Source organism: Coccinella septempunctata, chromosome 2 (genome assembly GCF_907165205.1).
Source record: "Coccinella septempunctata chromosome 2, icCocSept1.1, whole genome shotgun sequence".
In the NCBI taxonomy this organism is placed as follows: Eukaryota; Metazoa; Arthropoda; class Insecta; order Coleoptera; family Coccinellidae; genus Coccinella; species Coccinella septempunctata.
This window is the reverse complement of record NC_058190.1, coordinates 1,743,994-1,768,838: the sequence shown is the minus strand read 5'-3', so window position 1 is coordinate 1,768,838 and position 24,845 is coordinate 1,743,994. Positions and strand designations below refer to the sequence as shown.

The 24,845-nt window shown below is 36.5% G+C and overlaps 3 protein-coding genes and 1 long non-coding RNA gene across 11 annotated transcripts; 3 read left to right on the top strand and 1 right to left on the bottom strand.

Annotated features, from left to right (window-relative positions):
* Positions 1–26: 26 nt before the first annotated feature.
* Positions 27–3,148, top strand: LOC123308330 (poly [ADP-ribose] polymerase tankyrase-1-like). Its single transcript, XM_044890941.1, has one exon. It carries the CDS (start codon positions 27–29, stop codon positions 2,238–2,240), a length of 2,214 nt encoding a protein of 737 aa, XP_044746876.1. The 3' UTR covers positions 2,241–3,148.
* A 407-nt stretch (positions 3,149–3,555) lies between these two features.
* Positions 3,556–5,998, top strand: LOC123308332 (zinc finger Y-chromosomal protein-like). Of its 4 annotated transcripts, none has more exons than XM_044890944.1 (4): positions 3,556–3,709; positions 3,796–3,984; positions 4,110–5,298; positions 5,340–5,998. In XM_044890944.1, exons 2-4 carry the CDS (start codon positions 3,978–3,980, stop codon positions 5,359–5,361), a joined length of 1,218 nt encoding a protein of 405 aa, XP_044746879.1. In that variant the 5' UTR covers positions 3,556–3,709; positions 3,796–3,977; the 3' UTR covers positions 5,362–5,998. The 4 variants fall into 4 exon arrangements, with proteins under 4 accessions (XP_044746879.1, XP_044746877.1, XP_044746880.1 ...); XM_044890942.1 differs by having other exon boundaries at positions 4,063–5,298; XM_044890945.1 differs by having other exon boundaries at positions 4,110–5,998.
* A 2,982-nt stretch (positions 5,999–8,980) lies between these two features.
* LOC123307469 lies at positions 8,981–11,677 on the bottom strand. Of its 3 annotated transcripts, none has more exons than XR_006536977.1 (7): positions 11,631–11,677; positions 10,972–11,432; positions 10,376–10,456; positions 10,089–10,169; positions 9,802–9,882; positions 9,388–9,597; positions 8,981–9,185 (listed from the first exon to the last, which is right to left on the bottom strand). It is a non-coding gene; the product is annotated as an uncharacterized LOC123307469 (long non-coding RNA). The 3 variants fall into 3 exon arrangements; XR_006536975.1 differs by having other exon boundaries at positions 9,392–9,597; XR_006536976.1 differs by lacking the exon at positions 11,631–11,677 and adding an exon at positions 11,574–11,616 and having other exon boundaries at positions 9,392–9,597.
* Positions 11,678–12,666: 989 nt separating this feature from the next.
* LOC123308140 (zinc finger protein 64-like) lies at positions 12,667–15,069 on the top strand. 3 transcript variants are annotated; one of them, XM_044890691.1, is made up of 3 exons: positions 12,667–12,676; positions 12,775–12,920; positions 13,357–15,069. In XM_044890691.1, the coding sequence occupies exons 2-3, from the start codon at positions 12,865–12,867 to the stop codon at positions 14,468–14,470; spliced, it is 1,170 nt and encodes a 389-aa protein (XP_044746626.1). In that variant the 5' UTR covers positions 12,667–12,676; positions 12,775–12,864; the 3' UTR covers positions 14,471–15,069. The 3 variants fall into 3 exon arrangements, with proteins under 3 accessions (XP_044746626.1, XP_044746624.1, XP_044746625.1); XM_044890689.1 differs by having other exon boundaries at positions 12,667–12,719; XM_044890690.1 differs by having other exon boundaries at positions 12,674–12,719; positions 12,787–12,920.
* The last annotated feature ends 9,776 nt before the right edge of the window (positions 15,070–24,845 follow it).

Genomic DNA, 24,845 nt, shown 5'->3' with positions numbered 1-24,845 from the left:
TTGCAACGGACCACAAACTCAAAAGTATGTTGTCTTCTGTTGGAAAATTGTTTTTACTTATAAAAGACGGCGACATCAAGGAAATTGAGGAGATTATCAAGGAGGGAGTACCTTTGAACTGTTCAGATACCAACAAAGGATCAGTCTTGCACTACGCAGTATACAAAAGTAGATCAGACGTCGTGGAACTACTACTACGAAACAAGGTTTCAACGAACGCTAAGCATAAGAGCGGATGGACGCCTTTACATTACGCCGCCAAATATTCCAACGATAGAATCGTATTTTTGCTGCTTTGGCACGGCGCGAAATACAACGCACAAGCCGACAACGGCAAAACACCCCTGGATTTCGCCGAAAAGACGTCCATCAGGAATTTGCTGCAGTTGATAAACGATTCCTTCGAGAGCGTACGCAAGAAGAAAATTTCGATAATCGGCCGATTGAAAAAGATCAAAGACAAGGATGTCGTCAAGGCCGTGGTGCGAGCTGAAGATGAACATGGAACAACGCTGATAACGTCTGCCATCAAAAACGATTTCCCAAAATTGGAACAGTTGGAGGATATACTTCAAGGGGACGTCAAATCTCAAATGGAAAGCATCGACGATTTTCTGTACCAGGAAAGGTTCCAAGAGGGAAAGGACCTATTGATGGAGGTTTACGAGAAAAGGAGGGAGATCTTCGGCGATCATAATCCGGCTACTTTGAGCATCGAGAGTACAATAGCCGCGGTGCTGTTCAAACTGCAATTGTATGAAGAGTCCTTGAAGTGCTCAAGGGAAATTTGTGAGAAGCTGAAGAATTGCTTAGGGCCCGTCCACGAGCTGGTTTTGAGGGAAAGGAGTACGATGGCCCTAGTCTTGCATCAGCTGGGAAGAAACGAGGAATCCCTGAAATTATTCGAAGAAGTCCATGAGATGCAAAAGAATCTAATACCGCCCCATCATCAAGACTCTCTAAACACCATAAAGCACATGGCTCTGACTCTGATGAACATGGGTGAACTGGACAGGGCGCTGAAGATCTACAAGGATGCGCTCGAACTGGAGGAGAAGGAATACGGTCTGCTTCATTATTGCACGTTTGTGACTAAGAATAACATCGCTTTGATACTGTCCAAACAAGGGAAGAAAGACGAGGCCTTGGCTCTGTTCAAGGAAGTGTACGAAGGAAGAAAGTTAGTCTTGGGAAAATACCACTCCGATACCTTGAGAACCATACACAACCAAATATGCGTTTACAAAGACCAAGAAAAATACGACGAGGCTTTGGAAGCGTTCAAGAAGTTGTTGAAAAGACAGAAAGATCACTTAGGGGCGCACCATTTGGACACTCTCAATACCCAAGCTGAAATAGCGGACCTTCTCCTGAAGCAGTGTAAGTTATTTCATGCTTTCAAAATCTTCAAAGAGATCAAGGACCATAAGATGGCAGTGCAAGGGCCAGATCACGCAGATGTGATGATGATCGCCAAACGTATGGAGGTGATAGTGGAGCACTACAAAAAAATCGGCCTCAACAGCAACCTGGACAGTTTTTCGGATAACCTCTTATGCGCCATGAACAAGGCAGCGAAGAATGGCGACATTGACACCATTGAAAAACTTGTTAGGAGTGGCGTTGACGTCGGCGAAAGGGACAAGGAGGGCAGGAACTGCCTGCATTTCGCGGTAGATGGTAACAATATAGAAGTCATCAAGGTGTTTTTGAAACACGGCGGAGATTTGACAGATAAAACCAACAAGGGTAACACCGCTTTGCACACGGCTTGTAATAAGGGTTTCAAGGACGTGGCGGAGTTCCTCCTGGAGAGCGTGAATAAGAACAAGATGGCTTACCTGATCAACGCCGCAACTAGAACTGGTCTGAAAACTGCGCTACACGTGGCAGCCCAACAGGGTTATCTGGATATTGTTAAGCTTCTACTGAAGAAGGGCGCAGTGTATAATTGTGCGGATAAAGACAATAAAAAACCCTTGGATCTGGCTCAGGTTCAGTCTGTTAGACTCATCCTGGAACTCACAGGAGAGATGTTCGCCGCTGTTGAGAAAAAAGACTACGATAAGATCACCAAACTTTATACCATCGATATCGACGATTTTTTGTGTGTTGCTCACGCTAAAAATTCCCGTAACGAAACAATCTTGAAATTGTTGATTTCGAATGGAGAACTGGAATCTGCAAGGAATTTGACTGCGATGATAAAGAAGACCAAGACTGCCGTCAGGAATCTTTGAATCTTCGCGATGGGCTAGCCCACTCTTTACATTCACCAGTTTTTCCTCTCGTATTGAGATATTCGTTGATCTCATGTTGAGCGACAGATTCGTATAGATATATTTGAAATGTTTATTGTGGAAAAACTTCTACGGTATAAAATAATACCTTCATCAACAAGGAATTTTTTTTTTCTAATTTTGAAATATAAAGTGACACTATCTAAATCTCATTGACTTTTTGAAACTGATGTTGAAAAATACTTGCTTCCATAGTAACGAAGTGAAAAATTAAATGTTGAGACCACTGGGCGATTTAAAAGGAATCTGCGAGGGACGCTTCTATAGACGGTTTTGGCACTTTTTATTTGAATTGATAGTCACATTCTATTCAAAATTAGGAAGAATATTGTGTGAAGCACGTTGGGAAACACTACAATTCGTATTTCGCGTTCTTTTGCGCAATTCGATTCGGTTGTTGCAAAATACGCACATTACGAAAAATAATGTTTTTCCCAACTGGTTGCACAAATAATCCAAAGGTAACTTTTCCACATTCGCAGCTTTAGTATGTGATATATTGCCATTTGCCAAATGTTTCGGTAAATGTTTAATTGAAAAGATGTCCAAATGTTATAAGCATTTAATTCGCATAAAAGTATGTTGAGTTTATAGGGCTCCCGACTTTCTGTCCGTTGATTTGTACAATAAGTTACCTTCTCACCTGAAATCACTGACGGAGGATAAATTCAAATGTGTTGTTAAGGAGGACTACTTTCCACGCCTGTTTTCTCCATTGAGGAGTTTTGTTCTTGTGTTTTCGGTATGTTTTGACTTATTTCAATGTGTAAATTATATACCTTGATTATATATTGACGAATGCAAACAAAATAATTGTAGCCATGAATAAAGCTATCTATCTATAGAAATGTAAATTTTTTTTATTATTATGCCTAGATAATAGAGACTCTACTCTATAAGATTATAGAGACTACTCTATAATCTTTGTTTATTACTTCTTTTATTAGAGTTTGTTTTCACTCCAATAATTAATTTTGTGGTAAGCATTCCCCTTATGAAAATCGTTTCGTATTAGAAATTAGAACTCCCAATCATGCTGTTCAACTTCTTGAAACAGTAGCATGTCAGAGACAGTTTGTCTCTGGTGGGAATGGTGTGGGAAGCTACACGCATGCTACGCGCAGGCTTACGCTGAATAAATAAATGTGTGACTGTTTTGAACCGTTCTGGAACCATCCTAAAAGCGAACCAAAACAGCCCTATTATCTTTGGTGGAGTGAACTCTAAAAGACATTTGTCTATGATTTGTCTACTCTGTAATCTGTGGTCTATGATTATAGAGTTAGGTTAGGTTTTGGTTCTGTGCTCGTCATTTTGCTAAAAGAGTTCAACGGAATGGGTGGAAAATATTCATATGAAAACATGAATATGGGGGAATGTAGTGATATTAATGAAGAGGCCTATGATGAGTGAGTAAATACATATATCCATCGTCTTTCATTCTTTCCTATTTTTCATTTAGACAAGTCAAATTAAGACATCGACTTTCTTTCAGTGTGAAGTTAGAGGAACAATTTATTGATGAAGAAGGTGTTCATAAAAGAGAAGAATATATAACGAGAATGGAAAAAAATAACCCGAATTCCTTAATTATAGAAGAGGATAAAAATCAGTTATCCCCAAAGAAGCCCCAAATATTAGATTCACTTGTAAATAACTCTCCTATGGCTCATTTGGATGATGAGTAAGTATTTATGTATATATATTGTCTGTATTACTCGTCTTTTTCCAGTCAGTTCTGTAAAAATCGCATTTGTTCCAGTGTGAAGTTGAAACTAGGAATGATTGACATATTCGATCAATTTATAGATAAAGAAGGAGTTCATGAAAGAGAAGAATATATAATCAAGAATGAAAAAACTACCTTGAATTGTGCAGTGCCAGAACCTAATGCCAATCAATTACAATCTGCCTCTCATAACGAAGAATTGCCTGAAGTATTTGACTCAACAATGATTAATTCATCCACTGTATTAGATCCACTGTCAAATAACTCTGTTCCAACTCGCTCGGAGCAGAATGAATGTCATCACAGGCAAATGGCGGATTCTCCCGTTAGTGAAAAGAATTGTATTGAAAAACACAAAAAAGTTCCTAAAAAATCGGTCGTTTCAAATAAAGTGGAACTCAAGTGTGACTTATGTGAGTATGTTACAAAAAGAAAAGACTTCCTTGAAAAGCATAAGGATTCCGCCCATTCCGATAAGACATACAAGTGTCATCTATGTGAGTATGTTGCAAGTAGAAAAGTGTACCTAAAGTCGCATATCGACACCCTTCATTTGAATATCAGGAAATTCAAGTGCCATTTATGTGAATACGCCTCTAATTGTGTTATAAACCTTCGAAAACACATAAATTCCAATCATTTGAAAATTAAAGAATACAAATGTCACCTATGCGAGTATGATACAAACGGAAAATGGGCTCTTCGAAGGCATGTGGAGTCTGTCCATTTGAATATCAAGAAACACAAGTGTCAGTCATGTGACTATGCTGCAGCTGACTTTTGTACCCTTCAAAAACACATGAGATCTGTTCACTTGAAAATCAGGAATCACAAGTGTCACTTGTGCGATTTTTCTGCGAGTGCTAAAGGGGGTCTTGAAACACATATAAATTCTGTTCATTTGAATATTAAAAATCACGAATGTGCCTTGTGTGATTATGTTACATATAGGAAAGAACACCTTGAGAAGCACATCGAGTCTGTTCATTTAAATATGAGGAAACACGAATGTCACTTATGTCAATTTGTTTCGAGCGAAAAGCATAAGCTCAACATACACATAAAATCTGCTCATTTCAATGTTAAGATTCACAAATGCCACTTGTGCGCATATGCTACAAATATGAAGTCAACCCTCGAATCACATATAAAATCAGTTCATTTAAAAATTAAGGAACACAAATGTGAACTATGTGAGTATGTTACAAGTTATAAACACACTCTTCAGAAGCATGTTTTAAAAAAACACAATATGTCACCTAAGTCAATTTGCTGCGAGTTATAAATGTAGACTTGATATACACATAAAATGTGTCCATTTTAATTATTTAAATATATATATTTATGTATATAGATGAATAGCTTTATTTCAGAAATTGTAAATGTGTACATAAAAGAAAGTGTCAAGCAACAAACATTGAACACGAATAATCAGACAAGCCCCGAACGAGTTCCCTTACTTTTCTACCAAAAATCTTTTAATTATTCAATATCTCCCACCGAGTGAAACCACAACAAAGATCTTTCTAAAAAACAGAAACCACCTTCTTGAGAGCCCTAACAGAAATGTGGCATCCCAAAAACCTTCTTCATAATCCTCTATGAAGTATCGGATATTACATCTGTTAACTTTCAAATGGGGGCGCTTATATGCAAATTTTGGGAGAAACAGAAAATTCCAATTAATACCACATTTTGAACTGGTTGTAGATACTAGTTGGCCGTTTAAGTAAATTTAGTACAGTGTTATTTATTTTTTATTGTTTCAATTCTTTACTGTATCAGAAAATTTCTTTTGTCTTATCTTAATCTAAGAAGGTAATGATTGTTTACCTTGTTGTTTTTATATTTTATTCTGTTGAAACTTAACACTCACACATTGTTTGTTGTTGATGTTTATGCTTGACCTGTCCTATACATAATTGTATATATGTATGTCTGAATCTACTAATAAAGGTTTCAAACGAAAGAATTTAATTTTCGGATTATAGTTTTTCGTTGATGTGATGAATCTTCTCTGAATGGAAAATTCATCCCAAATCTTGCAATTTTTTCAACATGATCATAACATAACAGAAATTCAAAGAACTGTTAAAAGTACGTAAGTTGGATTCTCACTAAAGGGTATTTGACTATGTCGGAAAATGAAAGTATTCTTAATATTTTCTCGTATAATACGCCGTTTGCGAGTATATATATATAAAAATATCTGTGAAATCCGAAATATTGGGTACTTTGGTTGGATCTTTGAGTATTGATACTCGATCATTGGATGCTACTCAGTTTAAAAGAAACTTGTTTTTCCAGGGATGCTATAGCTCATTATGAAAATCTAAAATGGTTATATCTTTTCATCTAGGCCGAATGGTAATCAAAAAAAAGGTTTTTTTGTCAAGAATCTACTGTTAAAATATATGCAGAAGTCACAGAGTCACCCTGTGTACAGGGCGATTCGGCGATTGCCTGTTAGGCGTTTATGTAAAACTAATCAGAATGGGGAATTCTCCTCAATTTGGGTTATCACTTCATAAGTTTAAACTGAATAATTATAAGTTTCATTCATGATTTTTTCATATGCACTGCGGAAACTATTCAAAATCATTCTTCAAATATGACGGTTTTAAAATTTAAATCGCTTGGTTTCGAGTTTACGATTTGGCAACAGCGCCTACTAAACAATGAAAAGGACAATGTCCGATCAGCTTGTTTATAAAATAACAGCTGTTGATTTACACGGGCGTACTTACAGGCGAGCCTCAACTGCAACCGGCCATAAAAATCCCATAAAATTTTACGACCTTCCTCGTTCGTCTCAGATTTCATAGACAGCCATCTTTGTCTATCTCATCAAGATAATGCATTTGTTGTCCTTTATTATCAAGGCATATTTCAGTCGATGTTGCCAGCTTGTGCAATTCTCACAAAACGCTTTAAACTTTAATACCCATTTTTATATTTTTCATTTTTAAGTACTTACAATAATTTTTCTTGGGAAACTGTTGAAATGGTTATTTCAAAATGTGACGTTTCAAAGATATTTCATAAATAATACATCATTTCCTTCAGGAGTATTCCCTATTGGGGTGGTTCAATTCAGATCGTAACACTTGTCGAATTCTTATTATTGTGTCTAATATTTCAGAGCCTCGATCAGACAATAACAAGTACTTCTTTTGATTTGTAATTACAAATTTTGTGTTAAATGCAGGAATAATTTCGATAAAGTTCACAATTTTGTGATATATCCCAAGTATCAAGATAAATACATGCTCCTCCCAAAATTATCCCTCCCTCAATTTATAATTAACAAGTCGATGTAAATTCATAAAACCAAGTACCTAAGTATTGGAGTTATAAGAAATCAAACAGCGCAAACTATAAAACTTTTTTGAGCAATGTAGTGTTTCTGTTTACAACTCGGTTCCCAATAAAGTATGAGGAGAAAGAACATATACAATATATGTTATCCAAAAATACTTCCCATACCATGTATCGTAATTCAAATTTGAAGAAAAATTGTTAAGGAATGTTATAAAAAGGTGTAATGATCTCAAGTTTTCTGAGAAAAATTGGAGTTCATTTTAGTGCATTCCTTTCATTACATATTTCCGCCTTTGAAAATATTTAATTCTCAAATATTCAGTGCATTCATTCCGATAGGCAGAGTAAATGTAAAAAACCGTTTATCTGTGTTTAACGTTGTTTTTCTTGCAAGCCGTTGAAGATTTCGACGTTTTTCTTATGTTGATATGCGATAAACCGGAGCTGACGACGTTTTTCACTCTTGTCGCATTCTGGAATTTTCAGATTTTTAACGTGTGGGGGATTTGCCTATAAAAGCAGATTTTCCCCCGCGACGGTCTCTTTTACTTTTTGATTTCTGCTCTTTTAATTCAGTCTCTTCAGTTAGTTTACGCTCCGTACTTTTCTGCGATTCGACGTTAATTGTGTGCACGACAAGCCGTTCAAAAATTTTAAAAATAATTTTGTGTTGCGAGTATTAGTGCTCTTAGGAATTAATTTTTAGTTTTCGTTTGTTTTCCGCGAGTGCCTGAAATAAAGGAGGTAGGTCCCCGTCTTTACCGTTCAGTTTCTTCATTAGACCTACACCGGTTATTTCTTTGACACTGCTGTACTGTATCGCTTTCTTTTATGTTTTATCGTACTTTACCCTGTTTCGCGAGTCTGACTTTTCCCTTCGCTATCAGTCATGGCGCGTAAGCCCTTGGGGTACTGAAGGGAAGGTCCCGTCCACCCTCCTGTCCGCGTTATAAGTGTTGAATCCGAAATATCTTCTTTTCTATCAGTCATGGCGCTTAAGCCCTTGGGGTAGAGAATAAGAGGTACCGCTCGTCGTCAGTGAAATCCCGTAGTTGAGCTAAAAATAGACCTTTTCTTCGCTATCAGTCATGGAGCGTTAGCCCTTGGGGTAGCGAATAAAAGTCTCGAATAGATCCGCCCTGGTTGTGTTTCTTTTCATTGGAGAAATACAATTGATTACATCTCGATACCGTATAGCAAGTCATTTCACTTCGCGAGGTCATCCTTAGTATTCATTTAGTCAGTCCTGGTTGGCACATTTTATTGAACAACCTTTGATTTTTCACTGTACCCGGTATAAACTTTATAAAGTGCTCGTGATCGGATAGAATTTCCCGAATGTATGTTTGCTGATCGATTCGCTCATATTTCTTACCTACACATACATATTTCCGTTGTTTATATCATCAGTTTCCGAAGGTGTGAATAAACTAGTACATAATTTGATTTTGACTACTTCGTTATCGCTACCACCCTAGATAACAGCGAACCCTTTCTCCGACTAGCAGCTACTCTGGTAGGTTTGCTATTCTTCCTAGTGAAAAGAATAGCTGGCGCTCGAGATAAGTTTTCTCCGAGGTAACCACGTTACAAAGGGTTTGATTTATAGGGAAGGGAGTGAAGAACTGAATTTTAAGAAACAAATATTTTATTTTCAACATCTAAACATACAATATCAGGTCAGCAACTTAGCTTTCAGTACTTTTCAATTAATTTTGGAAGACTCAACATGATTGACAACAAGAATTTGGTCGGCTTCTCTAATCCCAAGTGTTTTTGGTGAACTAGGATATTATACCTATACAAGCTGAAATTGGGGGATTATTGAACGGTTCCTGTAAAAAGAATACCAATAAGAATCATGTATTGACAATGTCAGAAGAAAAATTTTTCAAGCAAGCTTCAGTTTTATTTTTCAGCATGGCCTTCAGCGATCTTGGTGGAAAAAAAAATCATTATGAAAAATTTGTTTGAACCACTCAGATTGTGTACAATATAATGTACTCATAAAAATCAGCTATAAAAGTTAAAAAATACCTACTGTGCTGTAGAGGCAGCAACTTTGCTTGTTGACAGATTGTGTAAAAACCCTATCTTCAGAATCGGTGTAACTAATCTTAGAGAAAATACTCCAGCTCTGTTTAGAAATTAGAATAGAATAGATATTCTACCCAATATCAACTATTTCTTGTGAACTAGGCCATTATACCTGTACAAGCTCATGTTGGAGAGATTATTGACTTGATCCTGTAAAGAGAATGTCAATTAGTATTATGTATTGACAATATTTGAAGAAATATTTGTCAAGAAAGCTTCAGTTTTATTTTTCAGCATGGCCTTCAGCGATCTTGGTGGAAAAAAATCATCATGAAAAATTCGTTTGAACCAGTCAGATTGTGTACAACATAATGTATTCAAAAAAATCACATATAAAAGTTAAGAAATACCTACTGTGCTGTAGAGGCAGCAACTTTGCTTGTTGCCAGATTGTGTAAAAACTCTTCAGAATTGTTGTAACTGATCTTATAGAAACTGTAAAGAGAATATTAATTAGTATTATGTTTTGACAATATGAGAAAAAAAATGTTTCAAGAAAGCTTCAGTTTTATTTCTCAGCATGGCCTTCAGCGATCTTGGTGGAAAAAAAAATCATCATGAAAAATTTGTTTGAACCAGTCAGATTGTGTACAATATAATGTATTCATAAAAATTAGTTATAAAAGTTAAGAAATACCTACTGTGCTGTAGAAGCAGCAACTTTCCCTGTTGTCAAATTGTGTAAAAACTCTTCAGAATTGTTGTAACTGATCTAATAGAAACTGAAAAGAGAATGTCAATTAGTATTATGTTTTGACAATATGAGAAGAAAAATTCGCCAAGAAAGCTTCAGTTTTATTTCTCAGCATGGCCTTCAGCGATCTTGGTGGAAAAAAAAATCATCATGAAAAGTTTGTTTGAACCAGTCAGATTGTGTACAATATAATGTATTCATAAAAATTAGTTATAAAAGTTAAGAAATACCTACTGTGCTGTAGAAGCAGCAACTTTCCCTGTTGTCAAATTGTGTAAAAACTCTTCAGAATTGTTGTAACTGATCTAATAGAAACTGAAAAGAGAATGTCAATTAGTATTATGTTTTGACAATATGAGAAGAAAAATTCGCCAAGAAAGCTTCAGTTTTATTTCTCAGCATGGCCTTCAGCGATCTTGGTGGAAAAATAAATCATCATGAAATTAAGTTAATTAGTTAGAGCTACGAATTGTTGTCACATATATGATATAGACTAATTGAAATTGATTTAAGACAAATATTTCAACAGTAGATTCTTGAGGTCAAATGGGAAACTTTTTTCCTAATCGGCTTGTTTTAAAAGATAGAGGCTGTTGAAAAAACAAAAAAAATGTTGTTTGATGTTCAAAAATGAAACATTTCTGTGATTTTCGAAAAATTGGGTACTTTGGCTTAAAGCCGCTCAAATTCAAAGATCCACAGAATTCCATATTTGCTGTGTAGTAACAATTCAATATTAAGAATCAAAGCTCCGGATTTTTATTTTGAAAGAAAGGTTAGTAAACTAGCCGACTTAGTTTTAGTGAAGTTAGGTATTTGGATGAACTCACCTCAAACAACTCCTACAATTCATTCAAACAAATTTCCTGACCACTTTAGAAATATTGCTTAAGGATGCTTTACATTTTTTATCCTAGTGAATTGTTTGCCAGCAGACCTTCTCTCCCACAAATCATGCTTCACATTCTGACAGAGATTTGGACTGTCCTATACATCATGAGCAACACTTTCCACTCTGAATCTCAATTCATCAACATTATCAACAACGCTACTGTGAACAAGTTGCTCAATGAAACCCCACAGGAGAAAATCATATGGATTCAAGTCTGGCGATCTTGGAGACCATGGCACTGGGCTACCCTCTGTCCACCTTCCATTGAAATTATCATGTTCATATAACTCAGTCTTATAAGATGCCTACTGAGCTGAGGGATTTGCCGGTGTCTTTTTTCTAACAAAAAGGCATTATTATTCCTGATATTACCACAAATTAGATGGGACGACATCTTATCTGTAAACACACTCAGAATTAATAAAATGAAATAATAGAGTAACGATAAAGGAACACGTGCTACTGTTTTAAGAAGTTGAACAGCACGATTGGGAGTTCTAATTTCTAATACGAAACGATTTTCATAAGGGGAATGCTTACCACAAGATTAATTATTGGAGTGAAAAGAAACTCTAATAAAAGAAGTAATAAACTCACCCAAAATCTTTTCAAGAACAAGAATCTTGAACCAACGAGGCATGGAGTCATGGAGAGTAGAGAGAGGAAAACGATCGCTACTTTGAGTTTGAGACCATAGATTTTTTGTCCCCTAAAATATGTACCAATATGGTAGTTCATGTTTTTGCCAACAGGCGCGCTGGCCACAGATTACAGAGTAGATGGCGCTGGCCATCACAGGAGTGCGAAATTTTGATTTCAACTAGTTGAAGTTGGCTGAGAGAACTGTTTTCCTGTCGACAGATGATAGGAATATTATTATTATTTTCGATTTTTGATGAGAGAACAACATATGACCATGGTGAAATGTTGAAGAGTGCGCTAGTGTAAGAGTGTTTTGGCATCGGAAAGAAAAAAAGAATAAAATTTCCGAGTGCATTTTTGAGAGAAAATTGGAAAAAAAACCTCATCTCGAGAATCGACTCGTTATCAATTTGTGTGTCAAGAGCACTTTTCCGATGAAAATATCAAAAAGATGATGATGACACATAACCTAAAATAAAATGAAGGCTGTTCATTTGCTGAAAATCCCCACCCCTGATCGATAAACGTAGCGATCGCTGCGACTCCTAGCCTACGTTCCCCGTTTTAGGAGACACATTTTTAGTACGGCGATCGTTCTCTATAGCTATATTCGGGTTCGAATTTCGGACAGTTCGAGAATGGTTCTAGAACTGCACAGAGAGTTCGATTCTAGGGCGCAACTGTTTTGCGCAGTTCTAAAACAATTCTCGGACCGTCCGAAATGCGAACCCGAATACAGCCCTTTTCTCTACTCTACACATAGAGAAAGGTCTCTGACTCTACATTAGTGTTCTGTGACTCTACATCCCTTTCTCTATGGCCAAAACAAAGTAGACTTAGGCTGTGGTCCGTATATACACTTTGGTTACTTCTGGTTAGTAAGTGGGTGGTCCGTATATGTCGAATTCCTGACAATTTGGTTCAATATCAGTCACCAGAGTAACCGCTCTGGTAACTTTCGGTTACCAAATGTGTATATACGGACCATACGCTTAGGTTAGGTTGGTCTCACTCTGCTACTACGGAATTGTTTATCTATTTACGGTAAAAGTAGCTATTATTATCTTATTTGATAAGAATGGTTCCTTTTTCATCACAGATCTTTGTCCAGAATGGACTGAAAATTGCAACTTCACATGATAGTAATTGAATCGTAATTTCCTCATGTGTTTTGAATGAGTAGAAATAAATGGATATGGGTGTACGTAGTACTAGTGGTAACGAAGAGGAACAAGCCTACGTTGAGTTAGTATTTATTTATAATTTCCATTACTTTCAATAATAATTTAGGACTGAAATAACCGTGCTAGCTCAGTAAAAAAAATCGTACCAATGGAAATCATAACAAGAAGATACCAGAGGAGTTTCCCTCAGAAACATGAGCTTTCACTGACACAAAATTCTTTTAATTCGTCGATAACGATGATTTAATCATACATTGCTTATAGCTGTATGAATCATCATTACCGCCCATAGATCCTGGATATGGGCCACCATAGTTTATGGTTTTGTCATGGTTAAAAATTAAAATTAAGAGCATTGCCCACTTCTCATTAACCGTTTTGTAATCTATGCCCCAGAATTATTGAGTTAGATTTTTTTGATCAAGTCTTCTATATAATACCTAATTCTTAATACGCTCTTTTCAAAACTATTTAAGAAAAATTCGAATTTGTTTCAGGGTGAAGTTAGAAGAAGAGTCAGGAATTGTAGATGCAGTTGAACAATTTATAGATGGAAAGGTAGTTTACGAAAGAGAAGAATATGTAATCAAGAATGAAGAAAGTAAATCAAACTGCTTAGTTACCAATGTCGATGAAAATCAGTTACCATCTGCTAGTCCTAAGTCCTCGTCATGTGAATACATGAAAAGTACGAAAAATGACCTTCAGAGTGACGCAGAATCTGTACAGTTGGAAATTAAAAAATACAAGTGTCAATTATGTGGTTTCTGTACAAAATGGAAAGAAAATCTGAGGAAGCATGACGATAATGTACATTTAAATATAAAGAAACACAAGTGTCATCTATGTGATTTCGCAGCCACTCAGAAACGTCAACTTAAAATTCACATAGAGGTTGTTCATCTGAACATCAGGAAACACAAATGTCACTTGTGTGAATTCGCTGCCAGTGAGAAATATTTTCTTCAACTGCACATCAAATCTGTCCATTTGAAAATCAAGGACAATAAGTGTCATCTATGCGACTTTGCGACGAGTAGGAAAAGTTTCCTCAAAAAACACATTAGCATTGTTCATTGGAATATCAGAGAGCACCAGTGTCACCTATGTGAATATGTTTCAAGTAGTAAACAAACTCTTGAAATACACGTAAAATCTGTTCATTTGAGAATTAAGGAGCACAGTTGCCACTTGTGTGAGTATCTTACAAATAAAAAAAGTGACCTTCGCCACCACTTAAAGTCCGTTCATTTAAATATCAAAAATTTCAAATGTCACTTATGTGAATATACTGCTAGTGGGAAAGGAAACATCAGTATGCATATAAAAGGAGTTCATTTAAAAATAAGAGACATGAAGTGTCATCTATGTGATTACGTGACAAGTAGAAAAGGTAACCTTCAAAGTCATATCGCCTCAGTTCACGAGAAAAAGAAGATACACAACATTCACAAGTGTCATCTATGTGAGTACGCCACGACAAGAAAAAGTACTCTTCAGAAGCACATCGATTTTGTTCATTTAAATATCAGGAAGTTCAAATGCGAATTTTGCGATTATGCTGTGAATTTTAAAAAGGAACTCTCAACACATGTTAAATCTGTTCATTGAAGTGAAGCTTAAAATAGTTGAAGATGATTATGTAGAGATTGCAGGGTGTCCCATGGTGGGTGTTTAAGGAAACTTGTGGCCTATATTCTTTAGAGTTAAAATACGCAACTTGGTAGTTTTTATCAGAATTTTTTTTTCATATGAAACAGCCAGTATATTTCAACTTTTTAAACTTGAGTTTGATCTATATATCATTCTGTATACCTATTGTAAGTAATTCTGAGTTATTTCTACTCTATTGAATCATCCCTTATTTTTCATGGAATCTGTACAACTTTCGCATTTATAAAAATAAAAGTACCCAAAAATATTAACATATACGAGCTCATAATAATTGTGGATTTATGCAGCACCAGAAGAGTTGCGATAACCAATTTTTGCACATAAGGACCACAAAAAAGTATCATACACTTTCAAGAAATCTGTTTCTTGGTAATTTTTTTCGAGTAAGTCATTGTCCTTTTTACTTGCAGATATACATATGTATATTTTGGTGTATACATTTTTTATTTTATTTTATTATCTTATTTTATATGAATATTGTATACTGACTTGTCGTATAAATTTTGAAGAATAAACTAAATAAACTACTATGTCTATTTCGTGTGTGTATATACACTGCGCAAAAAAATTAACGCACATTCTGAAAATCTCAATTTTAATGGAAGTTAACTCTACATTGACTTCATAACTTATTCTTTATGTTCTCTCGGGAAGGTTTCAACGAAACAAGGCACATTGAATGGAAGAAAAATTCAGGATTTCACCGAATCTTATGTGAAAGAAGAGAAATGAACAATTTTCAAAATACTGAAATGCTGATAAGTGATTTAATACTTGGTATTTCCACCTCTTGTGTTAATTACAGCTCGGCAACGACGGTTCATACTCAAAATGATTGATCTTAAAATGTTCTGATCTAATCCTTCCCAGATTTCTCCGAGTTGGATTCCTAAGTCATTAAGAGTAGCTGGATGATTTTCTGAACTTCTCAGCCTTCTATTGAGGTTGTCCCAAACCTGCTCAATCGGATTGAGATCTGGACTTCTTGCTGGCCATTCCATTCGAGAGACTTCAACCTCTTCAAGGTACTCCTGAACGATGCGCGCACGATGGGGTCTGGCATTATCGTCCATAGAAATGAAATTTTCACCAATGTATGGGGCAAATGGCACTACATGCTCTTCAAGAATGTTCCTTATATACTTATCAGCATTCATAGCTCCATCATCAACAACCACTAGGTCTGTGCGAGCAGTCAAAGTTATTCCACCCCATACCATAATCGATCCTCCCCCGAAACCAGTAGTATTCAGAAAATTGCACTGAGCATATCTTTCATGTGGACGTCTGTATACAAGGGAACGTCGATCACAATAGTAGAGGTAGAATCTAGACTCATCTGTGAAGAGAATTCTTTCCCAATCGGCCTCTTCCCTCTTCCCAATGGATATGCTCTCTCGCAAAATCCAAGCGCACCCTTCGATGGGCTGGGGTAAGAGCTGGGCCTCTTGCCGCGACACGAGGCCTTAAATCATATTCTCTGAGGCGATTTCTTATTGTCTGAGTGCTAATTTGCACCTCATGAGTTTGCTCAAGCTGAATTTGAAGGAGGCGAGCGGTTGCAAACCGTTGTCTCAACGAAGAAACTCTCAAGTAACGTTCTTGAATGGCAGTTGTTACCAGTGGTTTACCCTGTCCTGGTCTTCGGACATTCATACCTGTCTCTCTGAATCGCTGCAACATTCTGGACACACTTGTATGGGAAACTCCAAACCTTTCTGCAATTCTTGTGTATGTCCACCCTTCTTCTCGCAAAACTACCGCTTGGGCACGATGTAGAAAATCAAACGAAAGAAAAACTATTGATCACTAGAATTGATCGAGAACAACTGATTTTAGAATGGAGCCAATACATTCAAAATCTGATAATATCATCTTTTTTTATTCCTGCTGGGAAAAAACATCTGTATTGAAGAAAACCGTTGAAAGTGGATAACATATGCATGCATAATTCTGATAAAAATAATTATCATTGAGAACACCTTCAGTGCAGTGTAGAATAAATTTGAGATTTCCATAATGTGCGTTAATTTTTTTGCGCTGTGTATAATATATACAGAGTGGTTCAATGAAAATGTGGAAAATCGCTCGAACTCATGAATTTTTGATTCGAGGGGATCAAATTTTCCGCTTTTTTCATCCCCTTCAACCCCCAAATGGTGGTGAGCACGACCTCTTGATTTTGATTAGGAATGTTGCAAAAACTAATTTTGAGTACTATCTGACCCTAAAATTTCAGTTCAAATCCATCGATAATGAAATAACAGCGAAAATAGTGAAAGAGGCAATGTGGATATATCTCGAGAATATTATTCGTATGCGACACATTTCAAAGGTATTTAGTCGTTACGCTGTTAATTTTTTGCCCAAAAAAGTATTAATTTAATTTGTCCAAAGAGGTAGACATGTTTTTGAATTACCTTAGTCTAACGTGAATTTTCAAGAATGTTACAAGTGTGTCAGAGCGATTGTAAATTTTTAGTAGAATGGGGAATTCTCCTCAATTTGGGTTATCACTGCATATGCAAGTTTAAACTGAATAATCATGAGTTTCATTCATGATTTTTTCAAATTCACCGCGGAAACTATTCAAAATCGTCCTTCAAATATGGGGTTTTAAAATTTAAATCGCTTTGTGCGGAGTTTACGATTTGGCAACAGCGCATACAAGACAATGAAACATTGAACTCTCTTCCCATAGAGTTCAATGCAATGAAAAGAACTATATGTCCGATCAGCTTGTTTATCATAAAGTAAGTCAAGGGTGTGTTCTGTGTTGTTTATAAACATTGAACTCTATAGAGTTCAATGTTTATAAAATAACAGCTATTGATCTACAGGCGCGTACTTACTGGCGAGCTTCAACTGCAACCGGCCATAAAAATCCCATGAAATTTTACGCCCTTCCTCGTTCGTCGCAGACTTCATAGACAGCCATCTTTGTCTATCTCATCAAGATAATGCATTTTTTGTCCTTTATTATCAAGGCATATTTCAGTCGATGTTGCCAACTTGTGCAATTCTCACAAAACGCTTTAAACTTTAAATTCCCATTTTTATTTTTCATTTTTAAGTGCTTAAAATAATTTTTTTTGGGAAACGGTTGAAATGGTTATTTCAAAATGTGACGTTTCAAAGATATTTCATAAGAAATACATCATTTTCGTCAGAAAGAGTATTCCCTATTAAAGTGGTGTATTCAGTAGAATAAAGGATGGAAATGATAAAATTATTTCTTAGAAATAACGACCCTGCGCGAAAAACAGCGGGTTTATTTAACGAACGACTTCATTTACGAAAAAATGTATCCGCTTCTTACGTTGTGCAATTGGTTGCCAAATTTGACGCTACTGGTTCAGTCGGAAACGAAAAGAGGGTGCTTGAAAAAGACGAAGCGAGGGACGTGGCTGTGTGGTCATGTAGCAATGGATCCGACTTTTAGTACTACGAAATTGTCCGATGTATCTGGTGTTTCACGCAAACAATAATGAGAATCCTCAAACAACATAAATTCCATCCTTAAGCCCGTTTGTAACAGCCGAGAAATTTTGGTTAGAAAACGGCAGAGATTATTCTGTATGCAACTGAACAGTGAATAATTAAATGAATAATTTGAATTTCCGAATAAAAACTTCAAGTAACACCCTGTATAGGGAACGAATACGAAGAATTTGCAGTCACATAATTATAAGACTTTTTCTTACAATTACAAAGAATTCTAGATTCTTACAATTTGAAATTACAAACAGCTGATAACATAGTCCCCTTTATAATATGACTTGTATTTTATTGCATATAATTCAGAGAACTCATATTTAATATAGATTTGAAGAAAGTTATTTGGAAAATCATCAGAAAAACCACGATGACACATAAACTAAAATTTCAAATTGACGCTTAAATCCCCTCCCCTTATCGATAAACGTTGCGATCGCAGCGACTCCTACCCTACGTTCCCCGTTTTCGGGGACACGGGATACTCTGTAATCTGTGGACAAGGGGTCTATGATGGACCATGAAGTCTGTGTTTTCTGTGGCTATGTTTATGACAGAATTGACAGAAGATGATTTTTTTTGTTGATGTTTTTCAAAGATATTGCACAAATATCTTCGATATTTTTTCCATGATTTTTTAAGGACTCCACACAGCATTTTTGGATGTGGAAAAATGGATAGAGGTGAACGTTGCTTTAATATCAGAAAAGAGGTGCATAATTCGCATGACGAGTGAGTATATCTATAAACTATTACATATCTTTCTTCACTTGTCTCAAATTTTTCTTTCAGTGTAAAATCAGTAAAAAATATTGGATTCGAGGTAATTATGCAGTGTAGAGAGAACTGTGCTAGGTCGGTGAAAAAAATCGTACTCACTAATTTCGGGTCCCAGATTACGAAAATGAAAACGAGAATTCTGCAATCCTCTTAGTTTTCCCAAAAAAAAATGGGAAAGTTTCCCTCTGGAAGGTGAGGTTATATATAGTTAGAGCTAGTTTTCTTCTATTTTTTTAATGAATACTCGTTGGAAATGTTAAATCCATCAACATTCAAGTTCATCCTGCCAAAAAAATGCCTTTAATTCGTCGCAAACGACGATTTTATACTTTGTTTACATCCGTTGTGAACCATCATGGCCGCCATGATGTTTCGAGCTACGAACTGTTCCTATGCAACGTTGCCAAGCCTCAAATTGGTTGGTCAGCAAATTTCTTGTTGGGATAGGAAAAGCCATAGCCTACTAGAAGTTAACTCTAATTCTAGTAGGCTATGGAAGAGCATATCTTTGTTCACTATTCCATATGCGTTAGCTGCATAGACAACCTATGCTAACCTATGGTAAGCTGCCAGTTAACTAATAAAATTGCACATTGCTTAATGCTTTCTCTAGTGTCTTTTTTTACTAGAGTTAAAGGGAACTTTGGAAGCTTGACTATGATAGGTACTGGTCGTTATTCCTGAATGGTTCATGTTATTAATATCTCGATAATGAAACATTTTTGGTGTAGGAAACTTTAAAAAGACTCGATTCATTTTGCCATTACGAATTTGACCGCGTTTTCAAAAGTGATCCTTGAAAAAACACCATGACAAAACCCTTAAACCTAACCCAACCTTTCCTAATAGAAAGGTTAGGTGGTTATGGGAGTTGTACAGCTCCATAATAATTTGATATGCCAATGAGCCAATGCTAAAAGTGAAAATATCGTATAGTAAAAATCAATTGAATTATCATTTCCCCAATCAATATTCGAACTAATTTCTTCAATTTAACTACACATATGTACTATTGGCAACGTTGCATTATTTGCAGCGTTTGACAGTTCGTATGTTGAAATATCATGGCGGCAATGACGACTTATACGGATGTAAACAATATATAAAATCATCGTTTTCGGCTAAATTGAAGCCTTTTTTTGACTGGAAATGATTGAGATCACCTAAATCGAACATTTCCAATGAGTATTGATTAAGAAAAAAGGAGAAAACAAGCTATAACTATCACTAACCTCACGTTCCAGAAGGAAACTTTCCCATTTTTTTTTGGGTAAACTAAGAGAATTGCAGACTTCTCGTTTTCATTTTCGTAATCTGGGACCCGGAATCTGTGAGTACGATTTTTTTCACCGCCCTAGCACAGTTCTCTCTACACTGCATAATTACCGAAAAGCCTCAAGTGGTAGACCCATTGATAAACAAACCTGAACCTATCCACTTGGAGTATAGAAGTGATAAGATTCAGATGAGTGATCATCTTGCAAGTGAAGAAAATTTTCTTGCAAAACAGATACCATGTGATTACGCCTCCAGTCTTGCATATGACCACAAGGTTCCTGTAGAAACCATTCATTTGAATATCAAGGAACACAAATGTCACTTGTGCGAATTTGCTGCTAGTAATAAAAGTAAACTAGATGTACACTTAAAATCTATTCATTTGATAAACGAGGAATACAAATGTGACCTATGTGTGTATTTCACAAGTAGAAAAGATGACTTTCAAAGGCATGTGAACAGTGTTCATTTGAAAATCAAGAATCACAAGTGTCGTCTGTGTGAATATGCTGCGAGTAACAAACAACAACTTGCAGTACACGTAAACTCTGTTCATTTAAAAATTAAGGAGTACAAGTGTCACCTATGCGACTATGAGGCAAGTGTAAACGGTTCTCTCCGAAAACATATCAACTCTGTTCATTTGAAAATTCAAGATCACAAGTGCCACTCGTGTGATTATGCTTCAAGTAGCAAAAGTAACCTTGACGTACACATAAAATCCGTTCATTTGAAAATTAAGGAACACAAGTGTCGTCTTTGCGAATATGTCGCATGTAGAAAGGTTGACCTTCAAAAGCATGTCAAATCGGTTCATTTGAAAATTAAGGATTACAACTGCTACTTGTGTGAATATGCTGCTAGTGAGAAGAGGGACCTTAAAGTACATATCAAATCGGTTCATTTGAAAATCAAGGATCAAAAGTGTCACTTCTGTGACTATGCCGCTAGTGGGAAGAATAACCTAGAAGTACACGTAAAAACTGTTCATTTGAATATTAAGGAACACAAATGTCATATCTGCGAGTATGTCACAAATAGAAGAGGCTATCTTGAAAGGCACTTTAACTCCGTTCATTTGAAAATTAAGAATCACATACTTTAATATGTATTGAATGAGCAAAAATGTCAAGGTGTACATGTAACTTATATTCATTTGAAAATTGAAGAATCTAAGTGTTAGCTATATGATCACGATCAATTTTGTGACATTGCAAATCATGAAAGGTAAAAATGCATCCTGCACATAATTATGATGGATCTGGAAGGGTAATTAAATATAGTGATAGAGGTAAAGATTATTATACTGTTAACGTTTATTCATTGAATTATAATTTCTGTTTTATCATGAATACATGTTTATAAATGATCTGAATTTTCATTCTGTGAGCTTTGCTTCTGGTTCATTAACCAATTATTATTGATGAATTATTTACAACAATTGTTTGTACATGTGTCTTAGCGTTAGGTAAGTAATCGTTCAGTGTAATGCTAACAAGGTCGAGGTTTTGGATGCTAATAGGGTATATGAATTTGTTCAAAGAAATTTGAGTGGTCAAAGAAGGTTCATTGAATTCCTTCTATTTGAGAATGATGGAGTATGTTATGGAGAGTAGAGAGAAGGAGAACGATCGACGTACTAAAAATGTGTCCCCGAAAACGGGAAACGTAGGAAAGGTGTCGCTGCGATTACAGCGGGTATCGATAAGGGGTGGGGATTCAAGCGTCAATTTGAACTGAACAGCCTTCATTTTATTTAAGGTTATGTGTCATCGTGGTCTTTCTGATGATTTTTCAAATACCTTTCTTCCAATCTATATTGAATATGAGTTCTCTGAATTATATGCAAGAAAATGCAAGTCGAAGTCAATGAAATTCAAAAGAAATCACTGATCAAAAAAATTGTACCTACTTTTGTTTATCATTGTTTATTGAAAGCAGCTATGTTAGTTGGTTTACCGTAATCTTCAAAATTATATAAATCCGTAGTGAGGAGTAGTATACATCAAGACAACAAAAGGTAGCAGTCTCAGATTTATCACTTAGGTATTAGAGTAGATTCTTTTGCCAATACTCAGCTGAGAACCGATATAAACCATATATTATGTTATGCCAACAAAATTCTTCAAGAATATTTACTTCTGAACCATGTAGTTTTATTGGTTGGATATTCTTATTCAGAAGAGTCAACTTCTCACGAGGGATGACAATTTCGATTTCGTTTATAATGAATCCATCATCTTTTTGATATCTTCATCGCAAAAGTGCTCTTGACACACAAATTGATTCGGAGTCGATTCTTGAGATAAGGTTTTTTCCAATTTTCTCTCAAAAATGCTCTCGGAAATTTTATCTCTTCTCTTTTTCTTTCCGATGCCAAAACACTCTTATACTAGCGCACGCTTCAACATTTCACCATGGTCATATGTTGTTCTCTTATCAAAAATCGACAATAATAATATTCCTATCATCTGTCACCAGGGAAACAACTCACTCAGCCAACGAGCCAACTACGATTTGATTTGTGTAAACAAAATTTCGCACTCTCGTGATGGCCAGCGCGCCTGTTGGCGAAAGCATGAACTATCTTATTGGTACATATTTTAGGGGACAAAAAATCTGTGGTCTCACAGCAGGGATCGTTCTCCTTCTCTCTACTCTCCATAGAGTATGTTGTAACGCCTTTTTCTCGGTGTACTGGAGCGCCAGCTATTCTTTAAGGGAAAATAGCAAACCTACCCTGGTAACTTCGAGCCGTAGACAAGGTTCCTCGGTGTCTGGGGTGTTAGCGACAACCAGTGAAAGTCAAAATCAACGTATACAAATTATATTTGTCGACTCTTACAAGGAAACACAAATGGCACTATTATAAAATTCGTACAGTGAAAGACTCGAGGTCAGTGAATTTACAGGGCAAAACGGACGGAATGAAACAGGATCCGATCTCGAACGTTATACGGGGGTTTACGGACGTGTTCGCCAGCCAGAAACTAAGACGCACATTTAACGGACAGATATCGGACTTCAGCCAGGTTAGGGGATGAAAAATGACGACACAGAATTACGACGGCTCACCCTTAGGCGCGTTCGGCACTCCCCGGGTATCCACACCAGCAGAGTGTTTCACTAACCGTCGGGGTGAACACGGGAACGAACGAAAAACTCAAGGAAGGGTAGCCACCCCAAAGTGCCTTCGGTACCCCCCGGGTATCCACACCAGCAGGGTACTTTAATGACAGTAGGGGTGTACTGAAAGAGAAGAAGGGAAAAGTGAGGGAAGGGTGAGCCACCCAAAGTGCCTTCGGTACCCCCCAGGTATCCACACCAGCAGGGTACTTTAATGACAATAGGGGTGGAACTCAGACTGTGGTATAGGAATGGTGAAGATAGGAACTGAAGTTCCAACAGTGAATAATAAAAAAAACGGAGTGTCGTCTTACCTTTGGGCTATTTTCGGCCACTTACAGTCGTAAAACACGGAAAGAATCGCCCTGTTAAAAATTGGAGTAATTTTTAACCCAAATCTATCAGCTCGGTGCACAACTCTATCAACTCAACAATCTCAAGATTTTTGAACACGCCCCAACTGCGGTGAATGAGAAAAGAAAGCAAAAGAAAATTTGAACTCTATTCGTTAATAGAAAAACACAGTCGTAACTAGCCCTAAGAAATTACATTACAAGTCTGTTCAATTTTTTTTTCTTCTTTTTGTAGATTTATCCCCGGTAACGGGATACAGCAATGAATGAATGAATGAATAAAAAAACTAAAAAAAGCAATCTTCTGAAAAAAATCCGGACGGCACTAAGTAAGTAACAAGTGAATAGTGACGTAAATCGTAGATCAAGCATAAGTCAATCGTAATTACGTCAACAGTCGGTGAATTTATCGTAAGTAAATAGCAAGTCGACGGTCAGGAAATAAATCTTAAGTGAAGTGGCCTTTTCTTTTTTTTGTGTAGCAGGGGGAAAATCTGCAAAACAGACGAACAGTGTGGGGATTCTCACTCTCTGAGCTCGAGACCCACTAAAAACCCTTAACTGCTTCTTCATAGGTTCCGGGCATTTTGCCTATTAACCAGTTGACTCTTATGGTTTCTGGACTCTCACACGATCATAGTCGTGTTGATAGTTGTATGCTGCCTATAGCTTTTATAGGTTAAGCTCTTCTTTGGTTAGATTTAAATCCTTAACTGATCTCTCGGTCTTCGGTGGTAGGCTCTTGACCTTCTAGCTTCTTCCGTTGGATCGTAGTCGACTAATCTTCGTAGTTCCTCATTTGGATGTTGTTTGGCTTTGTCGAATATCCTTTCCGCCTTTCTCTTCATAAATTCTGTAACTGGTTCCCATTCCAAGTCCTTGTAGATTTGTTTGTTCCTAACAAACCAGGGTACGTCCATCGCCATTCTAAGGAGTTTATTCTCAGTGGCCTGTATTCTCTTGATGTGGGTCTTGGCTGCGAAGCCCCATGCCGCCGATCCATATGTGAGTTGTAGTCGCGCAATAGTTTTAATCATCGTCAACTTGATGTTCTTATTCATATGACTTCTTCTGCCTATGAGCAGTGGATAAAGTTTACTCATTGCGGCTTTTGTTTTATCAACAGCACATTTGATGTGTGTTACGGACGGCGAGTGAAAAAGAAGAACCAACTTACCTACCGAGATGGACGGCGAAAGAAAGTTTTAAAATTGTAAATATTGTGTAAATATACCCATATAATAGTAGAACTGTAAACCTATAGGTCAGCCGCCCCCACC

What these genes read in the sequence shown, in the direction of transcription:
- LOC123308330 (XM_044890941.1), top strand. Translation starts at nt 27, where the DNA reads ATGTTGTCTTCTGTTGGAAAATTGTTTTTACTTATAAAAGACGGCGAC.
- LOC123308332 (XM_044890942.1), top strand. Translation starts at nt 3,636, where the DNA reads ATGGGTGGAAAATATTCATATGAAAACATGAATATGGGGGAATGTAGT. An exon ending in ATGGCTCATTTGGATGATGA is followed by an intron (nt 3,985 to 4,062) that starts GTAAGTATTTAT and finishes CATTTGTTCCAG; the next exon opens with TGTGAAGTTGAAACTAGGAA. An exon ending in AATATGTCACCTAAGTCAAT is followed by an intron (nt 5,299 to 5,339) that starts TTGCTGCGAGTT and finishes ATACACATAAAA; the next exon opens with TGTGTCCATTTTAATTATTT.
- LOC123308140 (XM_044890691.1), top strand. Translation starts at nt 12,865, where the DNA reads ATGGATATGGGTGTACGTAGTACTAGTGGTAACGAAGAGGAACAAGCC. An exon ending in GAGGAACAAGCCTACGTTGA is followed by an intron (nt 12,921 to 13,356) that starts GTTAGTATTTAT and finishes AATTTGTTTCAG; the next exon opens with GGTGAAGTTAGAAGAAGAGT.